General features: G+C 38.2%; 1 protein-coding gene across 5 annotated transcripts in view; it reads right to left on the bottom strand.

The window, feature by feature from the left end:
- Positions 1 to 1,042: 1,042 nt before the first annotated feature.
- TMEM181 (transmembrane protein 181) overlaps positions 1,043 to 27,907 on the bottom strand; it is a 35,011-nt gene continuing 8,146 nt past the window's right edge. The window contains exons 1-17 of one of the 5 annotated variants that reach the window (XM_086868880.1): positions 27,756 to 27,899; positions 22,985 to 23,088; positions 19,078 to 19,133; positions 17,717 to 17,807; positions 17,027 to 17,145; positions 15,838 to 15,957; positions 13,871 to 13,951; positions 12,803 to 12,902; positions 11,962 to 12,092; positions 11,269 to 11,360; positions 10,166 to 10,223; positions 9,417 to 9,519; positions 9,267 to 9,318; positions 8,586 to 8,668; positions 7,385 to 7,474; positions 5,743 to 5,809; positions 1,043 to 4,844 (exon numbers count right to left, since the gene is read on the bottom strand). In XM_086868880.1, coding sequence (XP_086725006.1) covers positions 4,766 to 4,844; positions 5,743 to 5,809; positions 7,385 to 7,474; positions 8,586 to 8,668; positions 9,267 to 9,318; positions 9,417 to 9,519; positions 10,166 to 10,223; positions 11,269 to 11,360; positions 11,962 to 12,092; positions 12,803 to 12,902; positions 13,871 to 13,951; positions 15,838 to 15,957; positions 17,027 to 17,145; positions 17,717 to 17,807; positions 19,078 to 19,133; positions 22,985 to 23,088; positions 27,756 to 27,763 — 1,434 coding nt within the window. In that variant the 5' untranslated portion in view covers positions 27,764 to 27,899 and the 3' untranslated portion in view covers positions 1,043 to 4,765. Of the gene's footprint in view, positions 4,845 to 5,742; positions 5,810 to 7,384; positions 7,475 to 8,577; positions 8,669 to 9,266; positions 9,319 to 9,416; positions 9,520 to 10,165; positions 10,224 to 11,268; positions 11,361 to 11,961; positions 12,093 to 12,802; positions 12,903 to 13,870; positions 13,952 to 15,837; positions 15,958 to 17,026; positions 17,146 to 17,716; positions 17,808 to 19,077; positions 19,134 to 22,984; positions 23,089 to 27,132; positions 27,332 to 27,567; positions 27,734 to 27,755; positions 27,900 to 27,907 lie in introns of those variants that run through there. The other 4 variants (XM_086868895.1, XM_023923439.2, XR_015280880.1 and 1 more) reach the window with 4 other exon arrangements.

Here is a 27,907-nt window from a genome sequence, read left to right as displayed (position 1 = left end):
TTACAGTTTCAGTGTTCTACAGTAACTGATTTTTAAATTTTCATTACCTTCAAACACTTCAGTTCTAAGCACTTTTTCCAGAGGCCAGCTCATCTCAGTACCAAAGTAAAGCATTTGGGTGATGAGCTGGCAGAATCCTGGCTCTAGGTAATTAATTTGCCTTTAAAAAATAAACCCAAACTGTGGATGGAGCATTCCAGGTAATTACACAGTCACTCTCTGCTGTCTCTTGCTTATTGCCGTGGCTCTTCATATGATTACAGCTACAGAGATGGAGGCATGGCAGCCCCAGTCTGCAGGGGAGGAGGAGGAAGGGGGAAGGCATTTACTGTCACTGCCACAGAGGAGTCTGATCTGTGCTAACTAAAACCGATGGAAATGGCTCCAGGATTAAGTGCTGCTGCTAAACGAGCACCACCCTATCTGGTACTGCAGCCAGGAGTTAGCTGCATATCCATTTGTGCAGGGAAGTTTGTGGCCATTTTATTCAGCACAGAGAGATTTCCGTCTCCCCTCGAGTTTATATAAGAAATGGCAGCACCCCAAACAGCAAGTAATGTGCTGATTGCTTTTGCAGTCTACCAGCTATGAGCGGACTTGTGAAAGATAAGAGTTGTCAGAAGTTGATGAATGACATCAGCATCTTCACCATCTCTAAACCTGGTTTTTATTACTGGTGTTAACATTCACCAGGATAATTCTCACTGCCAGCATGACCGCAGAAAGCTTTGCAAAGCCACTGAGAAGCCATTTGAAAATGCCAGGCCCCTTATGTAACCTGGCTGGCTTATTTTAAAAACTTAGCAACCTGTCCTTCTACCTTCAAGTCTGGGCAAAATAACAAACCCCCCTCCTCCCCCAAATAAACAATACAAAACATCTGTGATGACACAGCTTCTTGGATCCCATCCTTCTGCAATTAACCAAGCTTAAATATGCATAAGAAAATGCACGTAAACTGAAAATACGGGTAAGTCATGAAAACAGCTTATGAGAAGGAAACCAAAATTCAGTAGAAGGAAAATAAACCCAGGATACAATATAAAGATATAAAACTTTATTATGAACATATTTAACAATGATTATGCACATAAAGTCTTCCAAGAAACTTCCTTGAAGTAAAATATTCAGTTTTCCTTCATATTCCATATCAGCATTAAGTTTTACAACATAAATGGATAATTTGCTGTTATTAGCACAACTTACAGATACACAATATTTAACATGTCCTCATGCACACTTTCTCAAAGCAGCATTTAATTACAGCTTCTCATTAAACAGAGCATTTATCTTACACATTTTTATACCATTTTGGTACACAATTTTTCCATATTTTCATTTTACATATTTACAAACTCCTAAAAAAGTTTTACAGTAATGCAAAAGTTATTACTGGCATAAGCAAAAGGAAATGGGTGGGGAAATTAGGTGACTATGGATAAAATGTAGTCATTTGGCTCAGAGAAAGACAACAGATGGAAGTTTTTCCTAGCTGGAACTGTTCTCCACAGTTCTGGTACCACAGATCCAATGCACGAGCTGTTTCTCACTGGTGTTAAGCCTTAGGCTTCTTCTTTGCCAGTCCTAGGAAAGTTTCCACCAATTTCAACACCAACTGGATTGGCAAAGTAAATACTACAGAAAGTATCTGCTGTGACTGGCTTGCACTCAATTTTTGATTTCTTAAAAGTCCCTTATAATCACTGTGTACATGGAAGTTTTGCAGTTACTAATGGATGACATCTCCTTTAGAGCCAGGATCACTGTGAGCTGTGGGGCCTTCTTGTGTACATTTCTTGTTTTGTACAGTTGCAGTAGTTTATTACTAAATACAATAATCTCGTAAGATGGAAATAATTACTTTAGCAGTAATAAAAGGAAGGTCAGGCTAGCTTCTTAAACAGGTTTCTTCTGTTTGACCCTTAGATTTCAATACTTTACTCAGAGGTGAACTTATGCCACCTACTCCCAAGCTGTTTACAATCCATACAGGAATATTCTTTAAATACTGTCTCTGCTCTCCAATCATGGAAATACGAGGAGTCTTACTAGTTACTCATCTGCTTCATTGCTTTTGCCATCTTACTGTATATTGAATTTGATGCAACAGTGATTCAACCAAGCTACCATAACACTGTAGCACTTCCAAAATACAAAGCTATTTTGCATGGCAAACATTGCTTAAATACAATCTCTAAAAATGACCACAGAAATTATTTTCTCACTATTTTCATAGTGAGATACTTACTCATACATTTCCCATTCTTAGCTTTTCTATATCCACTTCAAATGTGATGTAGTGAAGTGTATTCAAACAAAACAGCAAGAGAAATGGGTTGAAAATAATCTTCAAGTTAGATAAAAAATATGGTTTTTAGTTAACGAAATCACAAGGCATGACACTATTTGAGTGTTAACTGTAACAAGCAGTTCAGACTGTGATAAGAAACATTAGTGTACTTCGCACATTGGTCTAATTTTATCTCTTCATAACAATTTAGGAGAGAATTAAACAGTATCAGAGGAAAAATATCTGAGTATGAGAATCCTGTAAATATCAGTTTTTGTGAACCTACTTCTTGTACCCATTGTTACTCCAATGGAACTTGAAAGGATGTGGCTTATGTAAACAATGCCAAATTGGTTGCCAAGTCTGACTCTGCACATTCAAATAGGGAGAGCTATCTCAAGAATAATAAAAATGAGAGTGGACTCTACAATTTTAGCATATAGAGCACCTCCCATACCCTTTCAAAATAGTCTAAAAAGAAGTGCTGAAGGTACATTTTACTACAGTTTACTGGAAAGAAAACCACCACTAACTTGAATTCCTTCTTTAGTGTTTACCTATATGTTCTTCTAAAATAATACCAATTAGAAGAACCTGCTCTTCCTCCCCAGCAATTTCCTTGCTTTAGCCATACAACAGTGCTTTGGCTTCTAACAAAGAAACAATCCCTGGCACAAAAAGCTTTTCATTTCAGATACTCTCCAGAAATTTCACAGCTCTTCATAATTTTAGAAAGATTTCCCTCTCTCTCTCACATACACCATGTCTCACAACACATCTTTAGCAGAGCACTGATTGAATCTGAACTATTCTATGACAGCAAGGGTGCAACCGCATGAAGCAGTTCCTTTGGTCCTCTCTAAGTGAGATGCTGGCTTGTGCAGCCTCCCCTTCATGATCTTGAATAGCCACCAGGAGGTTACTGCAATGAGCACGGTCTGGAGCAGTTGTTGCATTAAAGCACAACAAATCTCCTTTTTCCGCAGTATGATTTAGCAAGTCTAGCAGGATTTCATTGCACTATTCTGCTTGAACTTCTTTAATGATGAGCACAATTCTCCAGTGCAACCCAGCACCATATCATAGTAGAGTAACAGTGCTTTCGAGTCTTCTAAAGCAGCAGGGCAGAGAAATGTTACAAGAGTAAATCTCAGTTACAACTAAATTAAAAAAGGAGATACTTTTAGAAGGGTCAAGTATCTGAAAGCAAAAGTAGTTACAAACAAACATCTTAAATAAAAAACCAAACAATGGCATAGGAGAAAACCAACTTCTAAACGGAGAAGCAGCAGCATTGTACAAGGAATACTTAATTCCCATATAACTTTGTTCCAGCACAGACTGGAATACAGATAATCACAAAATGTGCTAGTAAAAGTTCCCATCATACAGGTGGAGACTGATATGACAAAGGAGCTGAACTCTGCACAGAACACGCTCACAAGCTGACTCTCAGGTATGTTCAACACACGAGCAACCATAACTGTTCCTAGCATGTAGAGTAACTATCTATTAATACAACTTATGGCAAAACTGATGTAGGAAGAAAAACGCTTAAAAATGAAATGTTTGGGAATTTGAAACTGTAATTCCTTAGAAAACTTTCATACTCTATTCCCTGCAAGTAACAATCCCCACCAGCATACAAGACCAGTAAGAAAACAGTACTGGCTTCCTTCTGAGATTTTTTGTTGCTGAAATACTTCTGTTTGAAAGGGTTGTATAAAAAAAAAACAACACAGACACTTCTGCTGTGGCAGTAAAGCATGTCATGAAACACAATTTTGCACCACTGAGACTATTTTGGCTCACTACAACTTGCCTATTTTCCCGTATCTTGCATTTATAAATCTGGTAAACTTACTGAAATGTATTTTAAAAATGGCCTTAAGTCTGTATCACTTATTTGAAGGAAGAATAGAAAACTTTTGTCTTCTTGCACTGATGGAAAAAACTCCCATAAAACAGAAACCAAAACACTTCATTCCCTGCCTCCAGCTCAAAATGCTAAGGTAGAAAATTGAAATGAGGCACTTCATACCACAGTGCACAGTATACAAAACAGCTAATGCAGACTGGAACAGATGAATGGCAGTATGCTGTACATCATCCTAAAGAGAAAAAAAACCAAAAAACAAAACCGAGCAGCAAGGAAGCAATTGGAAATGCAGTACATAATCTGTGAGACTGTTCAATGGAAATAGACGAAGATTTTAGTTCACAGATATCCGGCTATCAGACATTTTATAAGACATGTAAAACTTTTGGTTTCTTCAGTTTTCACCACAACCATTTCCGTCATTTGTTTTCTCAGTTTTATCGTTGTAAACAGAAACAGAAGCAGGATGCCCTTCCTGGGAGTTGGTGCTCAGATGACAGCAGATTGTAGGAAGCCAAAGAAGTTTTCTATCTAGGAAAACTTCAGAATTGGCTGAGCTCCAGATGAACAAGTCTGTCTGCATTGAAACCAGTCAATCAATCACTGTCCGACTCTTCTTTATACTTGGCTCTTATAGCTTGGCCGTTCTGAAGGGGCATCTCTTCATAATCACTCCTGTGAAACAGACACATATTGTAACTCCTGAACATGGAAGTTCAGACTGGAAGTTGAAAATAAAAAGTTAAGTTCTAAACTACATTGAGGCATCAAATTGTTACTTGGATGAGAAGCTGTTATCTGTTTTTCTTCCTTGTGGGAGCTGTGAACAACAAATTATTTTTCATCAGAGGATGAAGCGTAATAAAAGTTATTCCAGCGAAAGCCATTTCTCACATAGATTTGCAAGAAGCAAGCTGGTACTACCACTACTCATCTAACTAACCAAAGGCAAGCTATCCCAGGATGAAATTGTTCAGGTTAGTGCAGTGTTGGTCCTACCCTCACAGTCCAGCCACTTCAGCACCTTTGGTAAGAGGTGAAAACTTTATGGGTGAACTTCAGTGTCCAGCATAGGGACACCTGATTGGGATGGGTTTCAAGTGCTACTAAAATTCTCATAGTACATAAAATCACCCAAGTCAAGGAAGTTTTGCTAGATTTCATTGTTCTTCATTTGATAAGTGCTGGAGACTTAAGAAGCACCACTCTCCTTCCCTAAAGCATTTACATATGAGCTGAGTCTTTGCTAATTCCATCTGACTCCTGCTGTCCTTCTCAGAGTAAAAAGGAAGCCCTTTCCCCTCAGCTCTTACTGCCTTCACTCCATGAGCTACCAGCATCATAATACTTTGCTACCTGTTTGTATCAGTGCCATGGCAATCCCTTTTAGAAACAAAAAAAAAAAAAGAAAAAAACCACGAATTCTCATTGTATTTGTTTCAGAAAAGGCTACATTTCTATTCTTTAGGCAGAAAACTTGCACTAACAAACCCTTCACTTAATTAATATGTAAAAGAATACTACAAAAACAACACACCAGAAGTAACTCTCCATAGATATTTTATAATCTTACCCATAAATCACATCATCATCTGAATCATTCAGCATAGAAAAAGCAGGATTGTCTTTCAACTGTGATTCTGGAAAATACAAATAAGGGTTAATTTATTGTGTTAAATATAGAAATGTGTCTGTAGTGCTAACTTAACGCTGTAGCAACAGACACAACTTCCAAGGCAGTCACAACCACAGTTCAACAAAACTATATCCAGACAGGAATTCTCTCCTTTAAATTCACTACACTTCATACACATAATTATAGTGTTCTTGAAAGTTAAGGAGACAACATAATTATCTCATTTTTAGACAGACAGTGCCATGTTGTCTAAGTTCATTTTCTCCCCTGTGCCGTTTCCTGTGTTGTATTTCAACCTGCATGTACATTGGTAATTACCTTAATCAAAATTCCCTATGTATTTTAAAAGCACAGACTTCTTGGTTATTTCAAAGCTGAAAATATAGTAGACCAAAGCTGGAATTCCTTGATTGCAATGATTATCCAGTTGTTTTCTATCCTTGAAAGAGATGAAGGAAGGAGTTGTACCTTTGAGATGAAAAGAAACACATACTTTCCCATTGCTATTTATGACAATTCCCTCTAGCTTGTTTTAAGGCCTTCATTTCTTGCATAATCTGTGCTGCTTAGCTGCAGTTCATAGTTTATATGCAAATAAAATTCAATCTTTTTTCCTGGCAGCATTTTATCTTCTGCTTTCTACAAACAATTAATTCTGCAACCAGCAGAAGGCTTTCAACTTTGTCTGCATCCAGCCAGTTCTTCTTCTACTCTGGATGGAAAAATAGCACTTTTCTGAAACACTTCTATCCATCTCAACTCTAAATTAGAAAAAGGACATACTCCACTATTTAGTGCCTTCTCCCTGCATGCTCTCAGCATACAAAATAAGATTAGACAGGCTGCTAGATAATCTCATCTCCTTTCCCATGAAAGGTTGGGCCACATTATCTTTCCAGGTCTCTTCCAGCCTGGGCTCTCCTGTGGTTCTGTATCTTGAAACAGAACGCTTAAAGCGGAAAATGTACTCAGTAGAAATATTTATTTTAATGATCTTTATCTGTTAGTGAGGGAAATGTGTTATAATCATCATGTAAGTCAGACTGTATCCTTTACATCACAACGCAAAACCAGAACTGCCACTGATTCAGTCTTTTATCTCGCTTTACATGGGCCTGTGCAGCCCTCTCCGTAGCAAGTTTGCCAAAATTCCTCCCATATTAGAGATCAGTTTCACTCCTACTTTTCCAACAGCATTTGGATTTCAGAGTCCAGTTTGCCAGCATGCCAATGTCTCAACCTGGATTAGAACAAAGTACAAATGAAGTGATGCTGTTCCTTAAGGGCTGTCTGTGAGTCACTTCAAAGGCTGGTGCATTACATGCAAACCTCATACTGAATGTAAACTTGATCTAAGTGCACAAGAATTCAAGCCCAGCTAATCAGCTGATTACACTTTGTGTTCCTTCATATTTCCAATACTAATTTGCTCAGAAGCAGTGACTGCAGCTTCCCCTTATGTTAACTCAAAGCAGTTCAGAACAGTAATGAGACAAGCAGAATACAAAGATACTGCACAGCATCTGCTAATACGCCAGCTCTTGCCATCCACGTTTGCCAGACAATGGCTCACACTTACCATACAGTGCATTCTTCGAGGGGGAATACACAAAGGCTAACGTGTAGAGATAGAAGTTCAGTAACCCATAAAATGATAAGAATTCTGCTGGTAGTAAGTGTCAAGGATATTGCTCAACATAGTTCTATACACAGGAACTTTGGAAACAAGACCCAACACATACACAGGCTGTTTCAATGGAAAGAATGTTTACCTCACTGAAGTTTGTGAGCATGAATGGCTAAACAAACTGCCTGTTTTAAATTCAGTGACAACTGATGTACTCAAGCTATTTCAAGGTAAAACTCCCACTGAAAACAAAACTTTAACACAAGTAACATTTACTCAGGTACAGTCTGCTCTTAAGCAGTGGAGTACATGGTCAATTGAATAGTTCTGCCTTGAATGCTGAAACAAAGCAGAGCAAGTTGGGTGTTCAGATGGGTTTGGTTTGGTTTATTTTTTAAAAAGTTCCTCCTTGGCACAGTGATGAAGAAGGAAGGAGAAAGGATTACATGTGGATAGAACTCTGAAGATGGTTTCTTGCCACTGTTTTAGGTAAATACTAAAGGTTTTACATATTGTTTTCTTCTACCTCCCACTTATACCTAAGCTAATCAGCAACCAGAGCAGCTGCAGTCACACAAACACTCTCACAAAGCAGAATGTATTAGGATCTCATGGTTCAGGGCCAGGCATACAGGTCACAATCCTGCTGTTAACAGATATCAGAAATAAGTCTCTCCCAAGCCACTTAAATTCTCTGTTGTGACCTGTATCACACATAGACTCAGACCAATACTCAAATGCATTTTCAGTGACATCAAAACTATTAATTTCTCATATTTTAGTACAGCCCATGACAACTGCTAAGTATAACACAAACAGTTGAGGCAGCAAATACAGCCAAATATGCCATAATATCTCATTAAAATTAGTTAGATTATGCACCAGGCATGCATATCTGTGACTTCATTCCTCTTGGAGACGATCACAAACAGTACTGGTGCATTTGATGTGGACACACCTAGACTGAGAGTGTCTAGGTCACAACCTTTACAAAGAGCCATTACAAAATGCTGACAGTAAATCTCAAACAAAACAGACTCAACTTCAAAAGTCCACCTAGAAGTCAAAGGTCTCAGGTACATCACTTTAAAGCACCTTCTGCATGAAAACAGATTAACATTCCTACTTGAGCAGTATCACAGCACAAGGATATAGTTCTGATAATGAGTTGACAGCTCAGCAACAAAGTTGTCCTGTAGAACTTGTGCTCCAAAGCGTAGGTAGAGTATAACAATGCTGTGGGAGGAAAAAAAAAAAAAGCATATAGGTGTACTGTGTCCTTAGGCTACAAACTTGAAACAGTAGTTTGACAGAAGAGTATATGAGAGAATAATTATGTTGATATGCTGACCATTTATTTTAAGATACATTTGCTTTGCTAGTTCTAAATTAAGAATCATTCTTTTGTGATTAAAAGTTAGCGCTCAGCTGAGAAAAGCAGAAATCCTCAGATTTCATCTACTACAGACAATCCAATAATCAACAGCTATTTGAAATAATAGCTTGGTGTAGGGAAAACAGATATTAACAGCAATGTAAGAAACTAACTGTAAAATTCTGCTTTGACTAAATGAAGCCTACAAAGCTACAGTCAAGCTCTGCCAAGTAAACTTCTAAATCTTGTGCACTGCCATGGTAATCAAAATAATACAAAGTTAGCTCAAAAGGCCTCAAGAAGGGTTAAAAACATTAAGAAATGCTTGCCATCACAATAATATTAAAAGACATTCTTGAGTTTCATTGACTAATTTATTAGCAGCAAAATTTATTCAAAGCCCTGAAAAAAAGGTTAGGCAAGTTAGAGTACTGATAAATGTACTTTGAAAAGCCTTACCTAATGACAAGCACTACAAAGGTTAATGCAGTCAAGAATTTTAACCTGAGATCTGAAAAAGATTGAGAAAAGTTGTTATCAGTGAATTTTTACACCTGCATATAGGAGAAGCAAGGCCATTTGGGAAGACTCAAAAGAAGTATTCCTCACCAACATAAGGCATGTTTCGAAGTTCTGAGCATGCCCTCACTATCAGGAACAAAAGGTACAGAATGTATGTGGCTGCCACCACAAGGAAGAAGATTTTCATTCCCTATAAGGAAAGTGTTAGGTTTTATTATTTAATAAGAATTCATCTATTCCTTCTTCTGTCAATAGAAATAATTCCCAAAAGTACAACATAGAATGGTCCATTTATGCAGGGGAAGTAGGCTCATGAAGCAAGGATGGTGATATACTCAGGGATATTTTTGGGGAATGTAGAGAAAGGATGCTTAATAGAAGCCAGAATTTTGTTAACCGAGTTCAGAGTTGGCTGAATCTTGACAATTTTCTAAAAACACAGCTCCCAAGAACAATACAAGGACCCATGTACATCAAATCTTCCTTTAGAACAAGAAAGTCTGAAATTTAGCAGGGTAGGGACCTTGGCGGGAGTTAAGATGTACAAAACTGAATAACAGACTTAGACTTTTTTCTTTCAATCCCAACAAACTTGTGTTGTTTTGTCTCCAGATTTGCAAGACAATTTACTTTTCTCAATGGGACAGATCTCAATACAGTCTATGCATGATCTAAAGCAAAAACAAAAGTACTCTAGTCAGAGTAAGATTGTCTGATCAGCATTTTCTGTTATCAAAACTGTGTTATACATTTTTATAGAAGAACAAGCTCCCTCTCTCCTTACATTACCTAACTGTACCTGACAATTGGACAACAAGAAGTCATTTTTTACTTACCTGGAAATTACCTGTGTCAACCCTGTATTGATATGTAGGATCATGTACTTCATTCACGCTAGAAAAGATTCAAAATTAAAAAGTGGTACATGCACAACTCCAGACAAGGTTAAAAAGACATGCTGACAAAGACACCCCCTCACAAAAAAAAAGGTTTAAGGTTACTATACAGAGTTTATAAGAAAAGGGTTTGGCTGTCTAAGTTGGAGCAATGCCATTAATTCCAATGGAGTCACGACAATTTACCATATACAGCCAACTGTATTTGAAGAAATATGGAGGATTTAAAATTGGATCATGTCTGATCTCCCCACCCATTTTTTAGCAAATGTGTATCTTGTAAATTCCTACAGGCCTTCAGGATTCCTACAAGTCTTCAGGATTCAGTGTCTACATTTTATCCTTAGAAAACTGTGGCATGAGGCCTTCCCTCATAGCAGTTTTACTAATAGCATCAGCATTTTCTGCAACTGCACTGCTTTTAATAATGTACAATGGCAAGGAGAAGGCTAGAAGTTTTCTTGCTTCTGAGAGATAAAATAAGAGGCAAACACTTGAGACTAAAACAGCATAGAAACTACAAATGTACTGGAATGGAGGAAGTTTCTTGAGTGGGGAAGAGTGACACCTTTATCTTAATACAACAAACTGGAAAAGAGGGAGAACCACTAAACCAAGAAAAAGAAGAGTTCTGAGTAAAAACAGCGTAGCTTGACTAAGCCATGCCAGCAACAGTTGTGCAGGTTTAATAGTCAAGAGTCAGGTCAAACTATGCCATAATTAGCTTCAGAGAAACTGTTGCTTCAGCTACTAAAAGCTAAGCCATAGTACTAAAGTGATTCTTGTAGGGAGCCATAACATACTGACAAAGCAGTGATTTCTAGATTGCACTCAGATTTAGGAAATTATTTACTACTAGGTTGTCCTCAGAGAACTGTTTTCAAATCAATCACAATTTGCAGAACAGAAAGATATAAGAATTTGAACTCCATTCCTGTATCACAATTTGAGAATTAAGAAAGAGATACCACTAGGTACATTCCATCTTCTCATTTTTTAACACTCTCAGCTCATACTTGTGCAATACATTTTGAATTACTTACGTTTGCCATATTCCCAGTGTAACCGAGGCCAGCCACAATAGTCCAACAATAAAGAATTTGGGCAGATAGAAAGTTAAGCACTTCCTTTCCCCCTGTTAAGAAAACAATAGTATGGTAAAAGTGTGAACCCACACTTGAGATTTTATTTATTCTTGACAGAATAAAATAACTATCATCTTTGTTTCACTCAACATGAACTGGATTAAAAGACTCATCTGTATTTTCATCCTGCACAAGTGACTAGAGAAGACATATTCTATCATCATTTGTGCTAATAAGATGAAGTATAGATGGAGCATCCTATTGACAAGGTCCCACATATTTCACTGACAATGCAAATAGAGGAATAGGCTCCAGAATTCCTATTTCTCTTATGTAGTATTTGTAAGTAGTTTTAAAAAACAATCAACTACCACATACAACATCAAAATGCAAGAATTCATGCAAGAATGAAGCATATGGCATCATAATTCTGACAACTGTCCCTCTTATTTCATTTAAGCTTGGTTGACTCAAAATAATCTACTTCACCATAAATCATTCTAACTCCAAAGCTTCATACATCACATTGTACTTTATGAATAAAATAAATATCTGTTTTGTAAGAATTTAATTTTTTGTCACCTTTTGAGAGAATGGAACAAAAGAAGTCCTGTCTCCTCGGTAAGTAGAAGATATTGTTGCATCTCTTACCTGTACTCTAATACCATGGTAGACACAAAGCCAGAACAACAACAGTGCACACAGAAACAGTGACTGGAATAGATCATCCAGCATTCCAGGAAACCAGCTGTTCACCAGGAAAGAAAGGGGGAAAAATGGATCTGTAACAAAATAAGAAAAAAAAATGATAGAGAAAGACCTTTCACTATGAAATGTAAAGTAAAATCTATCTTCAGCAGAACCAAAAACCCCTAGATTTTTTCAAATTACATCAGTAAATGAAACTAAAGCTTGTTTTATTTTAAAGAAATTAACAGAGAAAATGGTGCCTCCAGCAGCAATCCACTCTGCTTAGGAATAATCTCAAATGGCTACCAACATTTCTAGATGATTTCAAGTTTTATTAGACTTTCTAGTAAACCACTGTTAATATGGTGATGACTTGAAAAATTACTGTATAATCACTAACATGTAAATATTCTTTTGATACTGCTAAAAAGTGCCAGAATTTGCTGTGCTTTACTGGACTAAAAGTAGCTTGCATTTTTAACTAAAGCATGAGTATCTGAAAAATGAAGAAATAAGACAGCAAAAAAAACTGAAAGATTAAGCATGGCAAGTACCTATTCCAGTCAGAGCTTTAAAAAAATAGTTAACATCCATGTGACTGAGAACAAAATCCACCCTCTCCTCATGTCCTTGAATTTGTTACACTTGGAAAGGGTTGTTTTTTTTTTAAATTTGTTTTTTTTAAGCTTTACAAACTGCTTATAAGTGCAAGGATAAATTCCATTTTGCCTTCTCTTTTTTTCCCTGCTTCTCTTTCAAAAAGGTGCCTTTCTAAAAAGGATACATTCAAGGATACAAGTACCATTGTAAAGTAGCAAGAGAGGAAGTAGGATGGACATCCATTTCTGTTCAATACCCCAGTCTCTCATGGAGAATTTCCGCAGGGAATGTGCAAACAGGCACTATAAAACAACAACACCAACAATTTGTAAGGAAGGAATACAGCCTTCAGTGGTTTAACCAGAGCTAAGAGAGAGCACAGCATACTGCAAAGGCTACTTCACGAGGCCTTTGCCACTGAGAACACTGTCAAACAGAAGCCAGGTCTCCTAGTTTCTATTTCAAGTTTGCTCACTGATCCGGTGCAAATGACTTAATTTCTCAAGCAAACGGAGAACCACCCAGTACATAAAAATCAACAATGAGTGGAAGAAAAAAAAAAAAAAAAAAAGATGTTGTCTTGTTACTGGTCACACACTATCAAGTTCCACTTAAACACACTTTTTAAAAAAGCAGATTGCATTTTATAGTCACAATTACCTGAGCAACATCATCATCAAGAAAAATGCTATGGAAGCGTGCAGCACTTTGGTGTCCCTACCCTTAAAATTTCAGGATTTTAAATTTTATGGGGGTTTTTTTATCAAACACTTATTTTCAAGGAGCCAAGACAGGTTAGAGAGGAGATATCATCTAAATCACAGCATAGTTTAGGCTGTAAGGGACCTCTGGAGGTATTCTAGCCCATCCTTATGTGCAAGGCAGTGATAACTTTAATACTAGATCAAGGTCAAACAGCCCACACTCTGGCCATCCTATTCCTGAGCCTACCTACACTGCAAAAAAAATACTTTTCTTTAGCATCTGATCACAATTTCCTTTGCCTAAGCAAAATCTTTTCTGTTTAATCCAAACCCAGAGTTTAGAAAAACAAGTTTTCCCATTTATCCTATTTTCTTAATGTCCCTTCAATACCACTTGTAAAAACATAAAAGCAGCAACTATGTAAGTATTTCACAAACGTTTTTACACCCATTCAGTGACATGTCAACTTTACTGCCTGGGGTTAAGTTCCTAAACACAGCATTACAGAGCAGTAGGATCAGCTGCCTACATAATAAACTCCAGAAAAACTGCAAATAAATCTTACCGTGACCATGAAAGTAAGAACGACAAAGACAAATCGGAACCATATTTCCACTTGTGAAAAGGTTGGATTATAGGTCTTCCACTACAAGAAAACAGAATGAGTAGTATTTTGACAGACTACGTATGACATCAATATCAGCACTTTATTGCAGATACTGAAAAGTTCTGTGGCTTTTCAAAATTTAAAGGTATAACCAAATCCCACTATGTCTCCATGGAAAAATTGTTTTATCAAAAAGGACTGATAAAAAGATAAGCAAAGAAGTCTAATAGCCTTTGCTTCTCTTTTATCCTGCCACTTCATAACATACTCAGTGCTGTCATATGTTAAAGCACTCTCAGGACAAATAGGATAGTCTCCTCAACTGCACTTTCAACCAGTTTGAATGCAAATAAATGAGTAAATCCAGTGTGTTCTTCTGTACTACCATGGTCAGATGTACAAATTGATTATGAAGAAGTCAGAAAGGTACAGGGGTACTTCCTGTAAGGAGTTTATTTTCTTTTTCACTTACTCATCTCAGGAGAGAAAATCATGTAAAGGAAGGGTAAGTAGCTTACTAGAAAGACAGAAATCTTTATATAGGTTAAGGGGGAAAGCCTCCTCCTATTCTAATTATTAGAAGGGCATAGATATTAATTATAACATGTCAGTTTTCACAAACTCTGCTCTGTTGACAATTTATCTCATACCTGGCATGCTTCTGAAGCCATTTTTGAAATGTAAGCTCCCTGGCACAACATATGCTCTGCTCATCTGAACAAGAAGCTTTACCTTTCAATGTATTAAATCTGTCAACCTCTGTCTTGTCTTTTTAAACTGTAAATGTAGAACGAAAATTACATGTAGAGAAACCTATTATACAAAAGGCAATCCATTGATTTCAAGTCAGATCACCATAAACAATTGTAATGAAATAAATGTGACAATTTTAGTTGCTGCAGGAAAGCTTGGGTTGGGGTTTTTTTGAGACTGCATAAAGGTCTGCCTTAAAGGCAGCCTACAAAGCAAGATAAAAAAATGTACAACTACAAATGCCCCAATACTTTGTTCTGTTTGAAATCTGGAACTAAATAAAGGGTTTGTGAGCTTCAGGGATTTTTTTCCCCTTAGAGCTTTATTTTAATTACATGCTTTATGCACTAGATTATTAAAAATATTAATATTTAGAAAGTTAATTTGGTATATTAAATTTTTTTTTCCTTTACAGTAAGATTTGAGGTTGCTACTGGCTCTGACACACTGAATGTTATATACAGGCAAATATACCAGACCTAACCTGTATTATAAACTTTGTTTAGTTCTCTTTTCTCCCAATGCAAATGTTTCTAAATTTCTCTCTGGAGTCAAAACATATAAATGATGTAAGTGCTTTATAAGCCATCTTTAGCACTATTAACTGAGACAGTTATTTCACTGGAGATCATCTGAGTGAATTATTTTTGTAACCTGCTTGTGTTATCTGAAAAAAATATAAATTCTCTTCTTCATAAGCACAGGCCCCCCCAAAGATAACTCTTCAGTTTTCTTTGAATTAGTTAAACCTTTCCAACCCATACTTTTGTAAAGTCTGGAGAAGTTTGCTCATTCAGATACACCTCCTGGAGAGGCTGAAAAAAAAATACCATCCTGCAGACAGGCATCTCTATAAGCAAATGCAGAAAACTGGATATTCTAGTATTATTGTAAGAAATATCTCCCAGAATTCAGACTAAATTTATCTATTACAGAATACAGGAGCAGTAGTTCTGAGAGAATTTTTTTTCCTTATAGAGTTAAAAAATTGGTCTAGACCTTTATCAACAGTAAATGCTATAATAGCTCTGACATTAGTAGTGACAGAAAAAAAATAATTAGATGTGTTTTTTTATTTATCTTCAAAAATCTGATACTTTTTTGTTACAGTTAAAGCACACTTCCACAGCATTAAAGAGACTTATTTTACTAGTATAAACCTTTATACTTACTGTGAAAGTAATATTCTGGATAGTGTATGTTAACTTGTTTAGATCTTCAAAGCTAACAAATATGTTGTACTGAGTGTAGTTCAGGTAGCCCAGGTGAGCAACAATGATTTCACTGCATTTCTGTGAACACACAGAGAAAAACATAAAAGTCCTCAAATTACTCCAGAATGTGCACTGTTAGTATAGGCTGTAGAATTTGTTCCTAAATGGTCTCATATTGATATTTATCATATATCTCACCAATCTCAATCAGCCTGATCAAGACTTTCTTGAAAGATACTGGAGAGAGCAGCAGAAACTTGATAAAGTCAGTCAGGTGGATCAGTGCCTAAACACTGAACAGTGCCACCTTTTCACCTGAGCTGGTGACAGCAACTGCTCGCAGCACCAGGATGGAATCAAGTAACTCTTGTCACTAACTAAAGATGGTGAGATGGGGCTACCTCGTACTAACTCATTTCTGAAAGTTAACAGGAGGAAAGAGAAAAACCAAGTATATATAGAGTAATCTCTCTTGGCTGTGTAATTAAATCTAATGGAGCACTACTAATTAATTTCTGAAAATTTCATAGATATGTGTATATATCTATATAAAAAGAAGACACTTGATTTATTATATATGCTTATCATAAAATTTCAGCTATGTCCTTCCCAAAGGATTTGCATCTGGAGGAGCTGTTTTGAATGTCTTTAAGCTTAAATATTTCAGTGAAAATTACATTAGAATCTCCAAACGTTTCTTCACAGTGGCAAAAAACCTGTTTTTTTCAGAACACAGTTGCCAGCTGATTTCAAGCAGACTCTGCAAGTGTTGGAGAAGAATTTTTCTCTGCTCTGGAACCCCTTATCAAATCTTCTGCTACAATATCCCTTTCTTCAATACTGCAAAACCTGTTTAGGTGACTGAACAGGACCCACTGCTTTACTGACAAAGAGCAACTCTAACAAGAAAGAGCGGTCTTTAACAGGCAATAGGCACAAGTCACAGAAGTGAACAGAAAAACGATGTACAGGCAGGTGTCTTGTCAGAATTATTGACTACATTGCCATTATAAATAAAACTGGGGAGTCCTTCCTGAAACTGTATCTGTGTTCAACAGGTACAATTCTTATTTGCAATGCAAAGTAGGGTGCACACAGATTTAAAGAAAACACACTACATCAGAGTTTTGTTTAAGCAAGTGCATACTTGAGCACAACTGAGTAATCTCGTCCGATTGTGAACTTGATTGTTAACGTATGGTGTGCTTCCATCCTTCACCACTCCCAGGACTTTGACTGTCATTGTCACATTCTTCTTGAGGGATCCTGGAATTGAAACAGAAAACATTCATCTGTTGCTACATGTAGAAATTAAATCTCAAATAGAGTTCTAAAATCATTTAAAACACATATACTATCCAAATACTACTCAGACTTACCCAGTTATACTGGATTAGGGCTACAGTATTTTTATACATAGGCAGTAAGTCTCAAGCCCTGTACTGAATCTTGGCAATTGTAATTACTTGTAATTACAATCTTGTAATTACTAATACAGTATTTCTCACATATACACAGAGAAGCTGTACCAAAGCAGTATCATTACAATTTACACATCTAATTCTCCCCAAAATGAAGAAGGAAATGCACAGATTATCTAGATACTTCTGTTTCCACAAAACTAACAAAAAACTTTTCCCCTACTCCTGCTGCTTACAATGCAATCAGTGCTGTCCATGTCTTTACCAAGGGAGGGAGTGAAGTGGAAGAAAAGCATATCAGAGGAAAAACCCACGAAGGACAGCCAGAAAGCAACAGGATCATGTGTGTGACAAAATTAAGGATACAACAGACAGGTTGCTACAGCAGTTTCATGAGAATTAGGTCAGATTCTCACCATCGTGCTGATCCAACTCAACCACACAGGTCAGCCACAGCTGCTGGTTGTAAGTTGACAGTGGTGGCGAACTTAAATTAAATGGCTTCAGCTGTAAAAAACCCCACAAGGTTAGCACCAGCCTTTACACAGCTACATGACATACCTGTAGTTAAGATGATGAAAGGTATGTTAATTATGCTTGTGACAATGTTTTTGAGAAGTGATTTATACATGCTATTCTGTGGACAGCGTGATAAGCGGCTCACACACATGTCTTCCAGAGAAGCAGCTTAAACAGCACATGTATTTTGCAAAGCACTGAAGTAAGGAAAAGTACAACTACCTAAACCCCATAAAAGCAGCAGCAATAAAATAGAAAAGTTCAGATATTAAAAACAAAATCCTGAGACCTAGCCTGAATATACAAAATAATTTTTAGCACTTTACACCGAAAGTCAGATTTGTGGGCCTTCATCTGCTACACAGTTTTAAACTTGTTAAACAATAATTACAAAAAAGCCCTATTTTCCACTAGGTTTTCAAAAAATCCCACATTCAATTCTAAAGAATAAAAGGTATCATTAACAGATAACACCCACACACAGGAAAGACTTCTCAACTTTGAAATCAAGATGTGCTTTAAAAAAAATAAAATCCACCCACAGTACTGTATCAATCCAAACATATACAGGTGACTGGTAGGTAAAAGAAACAAAAGCATTGTCCCAGTGTATTTAAAGGAAATGTAATTTAAGGAAAAACCCACAACAAAACCTTTTTTGCACTTTCACAAAAAATACTTCAGATATTAGGTTGACAGTGAAGAGCTAGACAAACAAAAACGCAAGAACTGAGGACCAAAATACGAAAGCATTTGAGAACATGTGAATGCTCCTCTGAGGAATCTAGATCCCATGTCTCGGTCACATGATAGTGAACAATTAACAAGAAATATTTCTTTATGATAGAAAGGGAAATCACAAGAGGGACAGCATTAGTTGCCACTGAGTGCATTATTTTTCAATGCATGTTCTCAATTTCTGTTTCTGAACCCCCTACAAGAATCTCCAATATTAATTCACCAGGGAAAAACTCACATGTTTCTTTATCAGAAACTGCTGTGCAGAAACATATGAGAAATCTCTACCCGACCTGCTCACAACAGTAAGAGACCAGGAATTGCTCCTGGGCTATTCATGGAGTAACACAGTGGTAGTACAATACTGCACATTCAGCTTCAAACTGGAAAGCACCACTAAGACATTCTGCAGTAAAAGCTTAAATATTTAAAATAACTGGGGGGAAGGAGGGAAACATTAAATATTACTAATATCAAATAATGCCATTCATATAATCTAACTATGTTTATTAACTCTTACCTTCAGGCTGTTATTTAAGTCAGTTCTTGCTACAGAAGTTTCAATTACATTAGGACCTACACAATATATAAGAAGGAAGAAAGAAAATAATATTGAAGCATACATATGAGTGATGATGTAAATACAGGCTTTCATAAATAGTATTCCACTTTCCAGATGTTTCAGATAAAGGGTAAAGCACTTGGATATTTCAATATAATTTATAAATTTGACCTGCATGTTCCTTTAAGCATCTCTGCCATAGTGTTTCTATGCATTATTAAATAAAGTAAATTATAAATCAAGAATTCCACATCAAAAGCCCTGAATGTGTAGTTTAAAGTACTACAATTTTAGTAGTAGTTTTTTATTCATATATATCTATATATGTATCTATCTATACATGTATATTTATCTCCCAAGATTTTATGGGAATGCAGTCATGAAAGCACTCAGCTACAGAACTCCCTTGCTTAATTAGAGCAGGCTGCTGAGGGACATGTCCACTTAAGTCCTTAACATCTTTAAGGAGAGAGACTCCCACCACCTGTCCAGGAAACCTATTCCAGTATTTAACCACCATTATGGTAAGAAAAATGTTCTAATATCTAACTGGAATTTCTTGTGTTCCGGCTTGTGTTGCACTCTGAGAAAAGCCCCATCTTCTGTGCAGCCCCTGATAAGGTGGTTCCAAACAGCAGTACAATTTCCCCTTCGGTATGAAAGAGCATGGGATATTGAGGACAAGAGGAAAGCACACATGTTTTTATGCGCACAAAACACGAAAAGACTAAACCAGGAAAGTGACAGGGAAGAGTAGGAAAAGATCTGTGTGTTCAGGTTGTGAATCCTTCTGTTCAAATGGTCTCTCCCTGTATATATTTGGTCTGGCAACTTAATGGAGTTTTTTAACCCTCAAAATATGCTCTTTCAATCACAAACTCAGTATTATAAAAATTACGCAATAAAAGCACTTTCTCATAAAGACCAAACACTTCAAAGTTACTACAGAGAAACAATGCAAAAGAAGAAGTTTATAAATGAGCACCATGGAATCACTGTCCAAGACAGGTTAGCTGTCATGACAGCTCTAAACATGCAGCACTGCTTGGGCTCCTACAACTGCTCTAATAACAATAATAACCCTAATAGGGATAGGGTTAGGGTTATCGTTATTAACTTAACTTAGGTTTATTGTTATTACCTTAAAAAGAAAAATTAAGAATTTCTGCCATCACAGCCAGAATTTCATATCAGAATTGCAGCACAACATCACTGACAGCCACCCACTAAAAAGTCTGCTCTGCATCATTGAACTGTTCCGTTCTGAAGTCCATATAAACCAGATTTTTGAAAGGCATATGTTGTTTTAACAAGCATAATTGAGTTTCACTAGGTGTTCACAAATGGTAAGTCACCACATATCAGTAATTAAGTCATGATGAAACAAACAGAATTAGCCTTTTTTAAGGGTTATTTTTTTATTGGAAGATATGAACCAATATTGGGACTGAGAAATCACAGTCAAAGTTTTTAAGAACAGCAACCAAATAATGAAGTTCTAGTGCTGTAACTGATTCTTCTCTAGCAAGTGAAAAGCTTTTGAAACAAAATGATGCTGTGGCTTCCTGACTAACAAATGGAGACTAATTTAAATAGTTATTGGTTTTCTTTTTTTTTGATCACTTAACATAATAACAGATGAAGGCAAAGAACCACCTTAAGGTAATGAACTGCAAAGATACAAAAAATGAGTTCTGGACCTTGGATTTTCTTTGAACTTGTCTCACCCCAAAGATAAGACAGACCTGTTGTGAAAAGAGAAGGAAAGCGATTGCAACTTGGAAAAAAAACCAAACAAGTGTGTCTGTTTTGGGTTACAGGAACTGTAAGAGCAGCATCCATCTTCAATCAAACTGTCTTGATTTCTCAGATGAAAATCAAGAGTTCTGCCAGGCTTCCCAACTGCAGGTATAGATGTTGAGTGTGGGCAATGGCATATTTTAGTAGCACAGAAAATACGGATGTATCTTCCACACTTTCATTTACTTAGTGGGTTTGGTGAGCTTTTCTCAGACTGTACCATTTAATGAGGCAGCATTCTGTTGTTAGGGCCCCTCCTTCTATTCAAAGGAAGCAAGCAGCTGTCAACAAAAGCCGTGAGGAATATCACAGTAATTGTTCAGTGGGTCTCCTCCCAAGGTAAACAGCATCCTTTTTAAAATATTCTAGCTATAATAATAAACAGTATCAGCCAAACTATCCAGCAGACCAATCTTAAAAGGACAAGAATCCCACAGCCATGCCAGCTCCTGAAGGGGATCACAGGCAAGGCCCGGGACCACAGCATGGTCCAGATGAGCTTGATTACAGCAGCCAAGTCCCCTGGGCCAAAGGTAACCATATCACCAGATTACTCTGCCTGCAGACACAATACACCAGCACAGCTCCCTCTCAGGTTCTGCTACTGATTAAGAACAAAACACTCAATTTTCCCTTCCAGAAGCACTGCTTTTTGCCTAGTCTCACATAAGACAACTTTCATTTTTTGCAACCTGGACGTGTAAGTACACAACTACAAATATGGTTCAATTTTAAAGCCAAATAGCCAAATTACACTAAATTAAATAATTTTTTTTCCTTTGTCATAAAATGCACTTTTGCGAATGTATTTATGCAGTATTTTAGTGGCCAAATGCCCTTCAGCATCCTTCAGCAAGTGACAGGAATATCAGTGGTTAACCTTTATGAACTGAAAGCCTATTTTAGACTTTCAGTGGCTCTAATAAATCAAACAGCAGGAAAGAAGGTTTTATTTCACAGACAAATTTTATTATTGAAGGATATTATGAAAAACATACTGCCTACAAGGCACAGGTGGGCATAAAAGCCCAAACAGCTGCCTCCAAATAGCCCACCCTTCTTTCCAAGGCAGGTAGGACTGGATGGCTCCCAGGCCTGGGCAGTCCTTCTCACTCTAAAGGAAGTGAAGGACAGGGCAGAGGTAGAGACAACCCAACAGACAGGTCAAAAAGTGTCAGAGAGGGGCACAGGAGAACACACTGGACATGCTGAGAGATGTAGAAGTCAGCAGTAAAGCAGAGGAAGATGGTAACAACCTAAAGTAATTCTTATATAGGGGGTGGGTTGCTTAATGAGTATCAGTCCCTCCTTCCCCTTCTCCCCACCACTTAAGTTCTGTATTGATAAAGCTCTCCTGACAGCAGAGTACTAGTTTATTTAACACTGCTAGAAGAGCAGACAGACTTATTTTTCAAATATGTTCTAGCCCTGGAAAAGCTTTCCAGCATGAAATAAAGAAGGGTCCCAAGCTTTTCAACTCCTTAGTGACACTGCATCTTTGTTCACCAGACTACCACAAATCTCTCTGATCTCCAGCTTGAGTACCCAGGCACTATGTGCTTAGCCTCCCAGGTCACGTCAGGACTCTCAAAAAGATCTCTGAAACCAGAGACCTAAGCTCATACATGTTTGACAACTGAAGTTCATATTTTTACACCAAAATATTTTGTATTTCTGTGGCACTTATCACCCAAACATTTAGAAGGCTTTACAAACACCTTCCTCAGTTTCCTCACAGGAAATCACTAGCACTACCATTTTACAGATAGAAATACAAAGAAAAACGGCTAATGTAGCAGGCTGCTGAAAAATTATGTTGCAATGAAGCTGCTTTTGTCTCGTTTTATCGGCTCTCCCCTGCAAAGCAGTTGCAAATACCAAGTCTTTGTAGATAGTAGTCCTATGAAGAAGTGAGATGGAAGAAACACTTCCCTGTCCCTGTCAATTCTAATGCTTCCTCAGACATCTCAGGAGCAGTAAGCTCATTAGCATTTAAATACCCCTGTAAATACCAACAGGTTTAGACAAAGTATATGAGAATCTTTTAAAAAGAGAACATCCTTACCTGCTATTCCTATGAAGACTGTCAGACCAAAACAAATAAAGAATACTACAAAGACCAAAACAAAATGCCTTTTGGACAGTGTATACAATCGCATCGGAGCCAGCCTATAGGGAGCAAAAGAAACCACAGAATTAGTGTCGGTCATATTTCCAAAGAGGTAGAAAATAAACCCCATTCATTCTTCAACAAAGAAAATTAAACCAAACCCTGAGGTAACATGTAACACTAAGAAACAAGATATTAATCATCTGTGCTCCAAAATGTATGAATTTTGCCCATTTTTTTTATGCTAGGGTTTTCTATTGTCCTAAAACTTGAGCAATCGAAAACATTTCTTAAAGGGAGAAAAAGCTGTTTATGTTATTTTATACATTATTAACTTAAACGTCCAAGACTCTATGTCTCCCACAATGAGAGCTTAATCTAAAGGGACAGTCATCACTAACAACTCAGTTACCTGCACAGGATCTTGATGAGTTGTCTACACCCTATAAATATACTTCAACCCTGCAGGATCATACCCAACAAGGAGTAGGGCAGACCTCCAGATATGCTGGATGTGCATGCTCAGGCTTTGAATTCTTGTCTGAGCTCCACCAAAGCTTGGGAAATAAAAATCTGAACTCAAGGTTTCTACTGGACACCTAAATACAAATACACATACAAGCAATGACATCTCTTGCACTACACATTGGTGGTTATCATTAAGTTCTAGACAAAACAGGGGGGCAGGGGTGTGGGTGTACATTAAAAATACCAATTGCATTCCCTGGAGAACAGGTAACTTCCAGTTCTGTCAGCCTAAGGGAAATATGATCAAATAACTAATCCTACATAAGGTGGACAAATCCACCGTGTTTCAAAATACAGCCAACATTTCCTCTTGAGTTACACCAAAACTGAGCCACCACATACCTGACTTTCTACTGCTGTTCCAGGAGGCATGACCCTAGGAATCTGTACAGTTTAAATGGAAAAGCTGTAGGACTAGGAGGTTGATGGCATGGTGGTGCTGTTTTTCAATAAATTTGCATGAGCACCAGCATGGAAAGAAACAAAACGGTAAGACTTTAATGACAGAGCTCCCTCCCTTTTAACTTGGAATAAAACTTCTTTCTTCTTTTCACCAACTAAATGGTACTCTTTTTGGTTCACCATGTTAAAAAAGAATTGCAGAAAATGTGGCGAAATCCTTCCCATAAGCCCAGCCTGAACTTTGGGACCAGGTACCATGTGCTGAATGCGTGGCAGCTCTTAAAAGCAAGGCAAACAATTTACTATAAACCAGTAAAAGGATTTAACAATAACAACCTCTATCTTCTCTGAGAATCACTGCATTTTCTCCAAATGAAGCACTACCAAAACCAATTTGCATCATTTCTTTAAAGTTAGAGAGATCCAAATCTAAATTTATTAACACACAAAGGAGGTGGGGAAGGGAGGAAAACCCTGCAGAAGAACTGCAAGCAAGTAGCTGCAAATGTCAGGAGTCTGCACAAACTAGCTGTACAGGACTCCAGGCACAGCACCTGCAAAATACTTGCCACACACCTTTACAGACAGCAGAAACACTGCATCAGTCCAGAGGTCAGAACAGCTGATTGTACAGCCAAAAACCACAAACCATACATGAAATGACCAAGTAATTGCCACATAAGCAGTACTAGATTGTCACACAGAAGCCTCACAGACAAATAGGATTTTGACTTTTAAAAACGCCAATTAATAGAGGAATTTCAAACCAAAACTTGTCTGCACAACTTTTGCAGGGATGTGACTGCAGTATTTTTCCTACATCAATGTCTTAAAACCTCAGCCTTCATGCACTTAAACCATGTTAAAGCCACTGAATCTGTACTAGTACTAAAACAACTAACCAAGGTGCATCTTTCCATCAGCTCTAGGGTCTCCTTCAGTTCCACAGATGACCTGGTATTCCCTGTCTACCTAAGTACACCAAGTATGGGATATTATTATCTTGAGATACCAAAGTATTAATCTCAACAAGAAAACCCTTGACATATAAAAACAGTACATAAAATGTGGACATGCCTAAATTACCTATAAGACTTCAAGTACATACCAAATGTTTTGTGGCAGAGCACATACTGAGGATCTCTCAACACAGGAAAGCCCGTGGGTTGAGCATAGCTGACAACTGGAAGAGTATCATGTTTGCAGTAAAGCTTAACATATACTTGTGTTGTCCTGAACAGCTCACATCTGGGCATCCACCTAACAGCTACAGGTTGATGCAGGATATTTCTGACTTGCTATGCATGTTCTTGGTTCTTTTGCTAAGTTCCCTAATTTCAAAGTTTTTGCAGACATTTCAAAATGTGTGATGCAAATGTGAAAAATACCACAAAGCTTTATGCAGACGACTGCAATGACAACACTTCAATTCCACTGAAAGTACTCCACACTCTTTACAGGAAAGCTCCCAGTTCTCCATCCAGCCAAGGGTTTTACAACCACTGGCAATTAGCACCTTGGTTTACCCATAAGCCAGTAGACGTGTTTGTGTTTTGTGAGCTTTTGAAGAAACGTGTTTCTGACACTGGCTCGTTCTTTATTCCAGCTGCCCTCCAGATGGTGCAGCACCTAGTAGTCAGAATGGGTAGGTGTACACCTATGCCAACAGGGATGCTGTATCCAGCCAAGAGTGGAGACACAGGGAGAGGGGACACACCCTGTGTCTTCCTTTCATTCACACCTGTACTCCTCAAGTCTCACTTAGGCCACTGACCGCATGTGCTGCTTTAGAGGTCAGTAAGGCAACATGGACACTTCTATTAACAGCAAATGTAAGAACTCAGCCAAATCTTAACTGCATTTCTCATGAGGGCAAACAATTTACAGCATTCCTATCAGGTGAGGCATGCTCCATTGCCCCTTGCCGCAGAACTTCCTTGTGTAGATTGAAGCGTCTCGTTGCACCTATCACCAGCTGACATACAAAGCAGGTAAAATCACCTTCCCATAAGTTCATTGTTTAACTCCTGCCTTTTGGAAAGAGATTTTATGAAGTTTATAAGTAAGTGTAAGTTGGTGATGCCCCACTGACAGCCTCTATCTTACATCTGGAAGGCCCAATAAAGAATGAAATGCTGGAAACATATTTATGGGAAAAACAAAAACGATTCCTCACTCTGGATGTGCTTGTGCAAACAAGTAAAGAACTGTGCTTTGTTTTACCAAGCAAAGTGGAAGATACTTTAATCAGCCCAACCACAGCAGTCAAAAGCTCAAGACTAGCCATCCAACTGTCTGCAGGTCTTTCAGGCAGCTTTTACCACCTACACTCAGCTTTATCCTAACTCAGAGTGGTTTATAATTAACTTATGTCTGAAAATGACTGCAAAGGAGGAGAAAGCACTGAGATACAGAGAAATATTGACTTAGACATCTCAAATAGCAGTCAGTAAAACTGAACTGCTCTAGTGAAGCCTGTGACAGAGTTAACTTTGGAAACACACGCTCATAACAACTGCAATCTTTCAGTAGCCATTCATACATGAGATGTAAAGGTGGGTTCCATCTTACTTTTGGAGTAAAGTTTTGTCTCAAAAGGTTCAGCTAAATGTTTCTCAGGACATTTCTAATCTTCAAATCACTTCTCATGACGGCACAACAGTCTTTAATTAAGACCATCATAAAAAACAGAGCCTGTTACATAATAGTTTTCAGTTAAGACTAACTCTAAAGAAGGGAGAGCTGTGGTGAAACTGAGATTAAGCAGTAGGTAGGCGCAGAGGTGATATTAAAATCAGAAATAACTTGCTTTTATGCACAGCAGCTTTTCTGAAATCCTAGCCTCAACATCTCTGCCTCCAACTGCTCTTCTCTATTTTAGGCTCATTCCCAAATAGAACCATCAAACCCACTTTGATTTGAATAATTATATATACTACCTACGTTCACAGTACCGGGGCTATCCATACACCCTGCACTTGCTCATGGTTTAAAGACATTGCTTGTTCTGGTGTCCCTCAGAAGACCTTGAAATTCTTGCAAATGTATTCCACCAGGGTTAATAGCTAATGAGGCAGCACTTGACTACATAAAAAGAGGCATAAAATCAACATTGTCAGTACTATACAGAACTGCTACATGACAACTGACAGATACACATAGCTGTGCTTTACCTCTCTATGTCTGCACGGGGTGGGTTGGCTTTTTTGGTTTTTCAGCTGTTGTTTGTTGTATTCATCTAAGCCTGAATAACTAATCACGGCTATGGCTCTGTCCAAGCCAAGAAATATCCGGGAAAACAAGTTTTTCTTTTTCCTTTAGCAAGCAATCTGAGAGTGAAGATACCGGGGGGGAGGGGAGGTTTTATTCTCCCTATAAAAGGCAAACACACAGAGTTCCTCTAAAGAAAAGGGCAGTCACCCTCGGGGTTCTGAGGGTGGCGAGCCACAACCTCAGAAACATTCATTTAACCCTCGGCGAGCTGATTTCCTTGCCGAGAATGGCGTGTACAAACTGAATTAGATTCAGACTGCCCAAAGAGACTGAGAAGTCTCCCTCCCTCAAGACCCGTCCGGACGCAATTCCGTGACACGTGCTCCTGGACTGACCCTGCCTGAGCAGGCAGGCTGGACCAGATGGCCAAAGGCTGTGGTCCCTCCCAAGCCTGCCCGTTCTGTGATTCCGTCAATGACAACACTCGGCTCCTCCCTCAGAGTTTGTTCTCCCGGACCCGGACCCGAGCGAGCCGGCGCCCCTCAGGCTCGCGCGCCCCCCGCCGCTCCCCGCCCCCACTCACGGCTCCATCGCGGCGCCGCGCGCGCAGTGCCGGCACCTCCTCCGCGCGCCGCCGCCGCCGCCGCCGCCGTGGCACAGCCGGCGCCGCGCGACGCCTTCCGCGTGCGTCACCGCGCGGCCGCCACGCGGCCCCGCACACGTCACGGGCCCCGC

This window comes from Cyanistes caeruleus, chromosome 2, assembly GCF_971803275.1.
Source record: "Cyanistes caeruleus chromosome 2, bCyaCae1.hap1.1, whole genome shotgun sequence".
NCBI classification, from domain to species: Eukaryota; Metazoa; Chordata; class Aves; order Passeriformes; family Paridae; genus Cyanistes; species Cyanistes caeruleus.
This window is presented reverse-complemented; position numbering and strand designations above follow the sequence as displayed.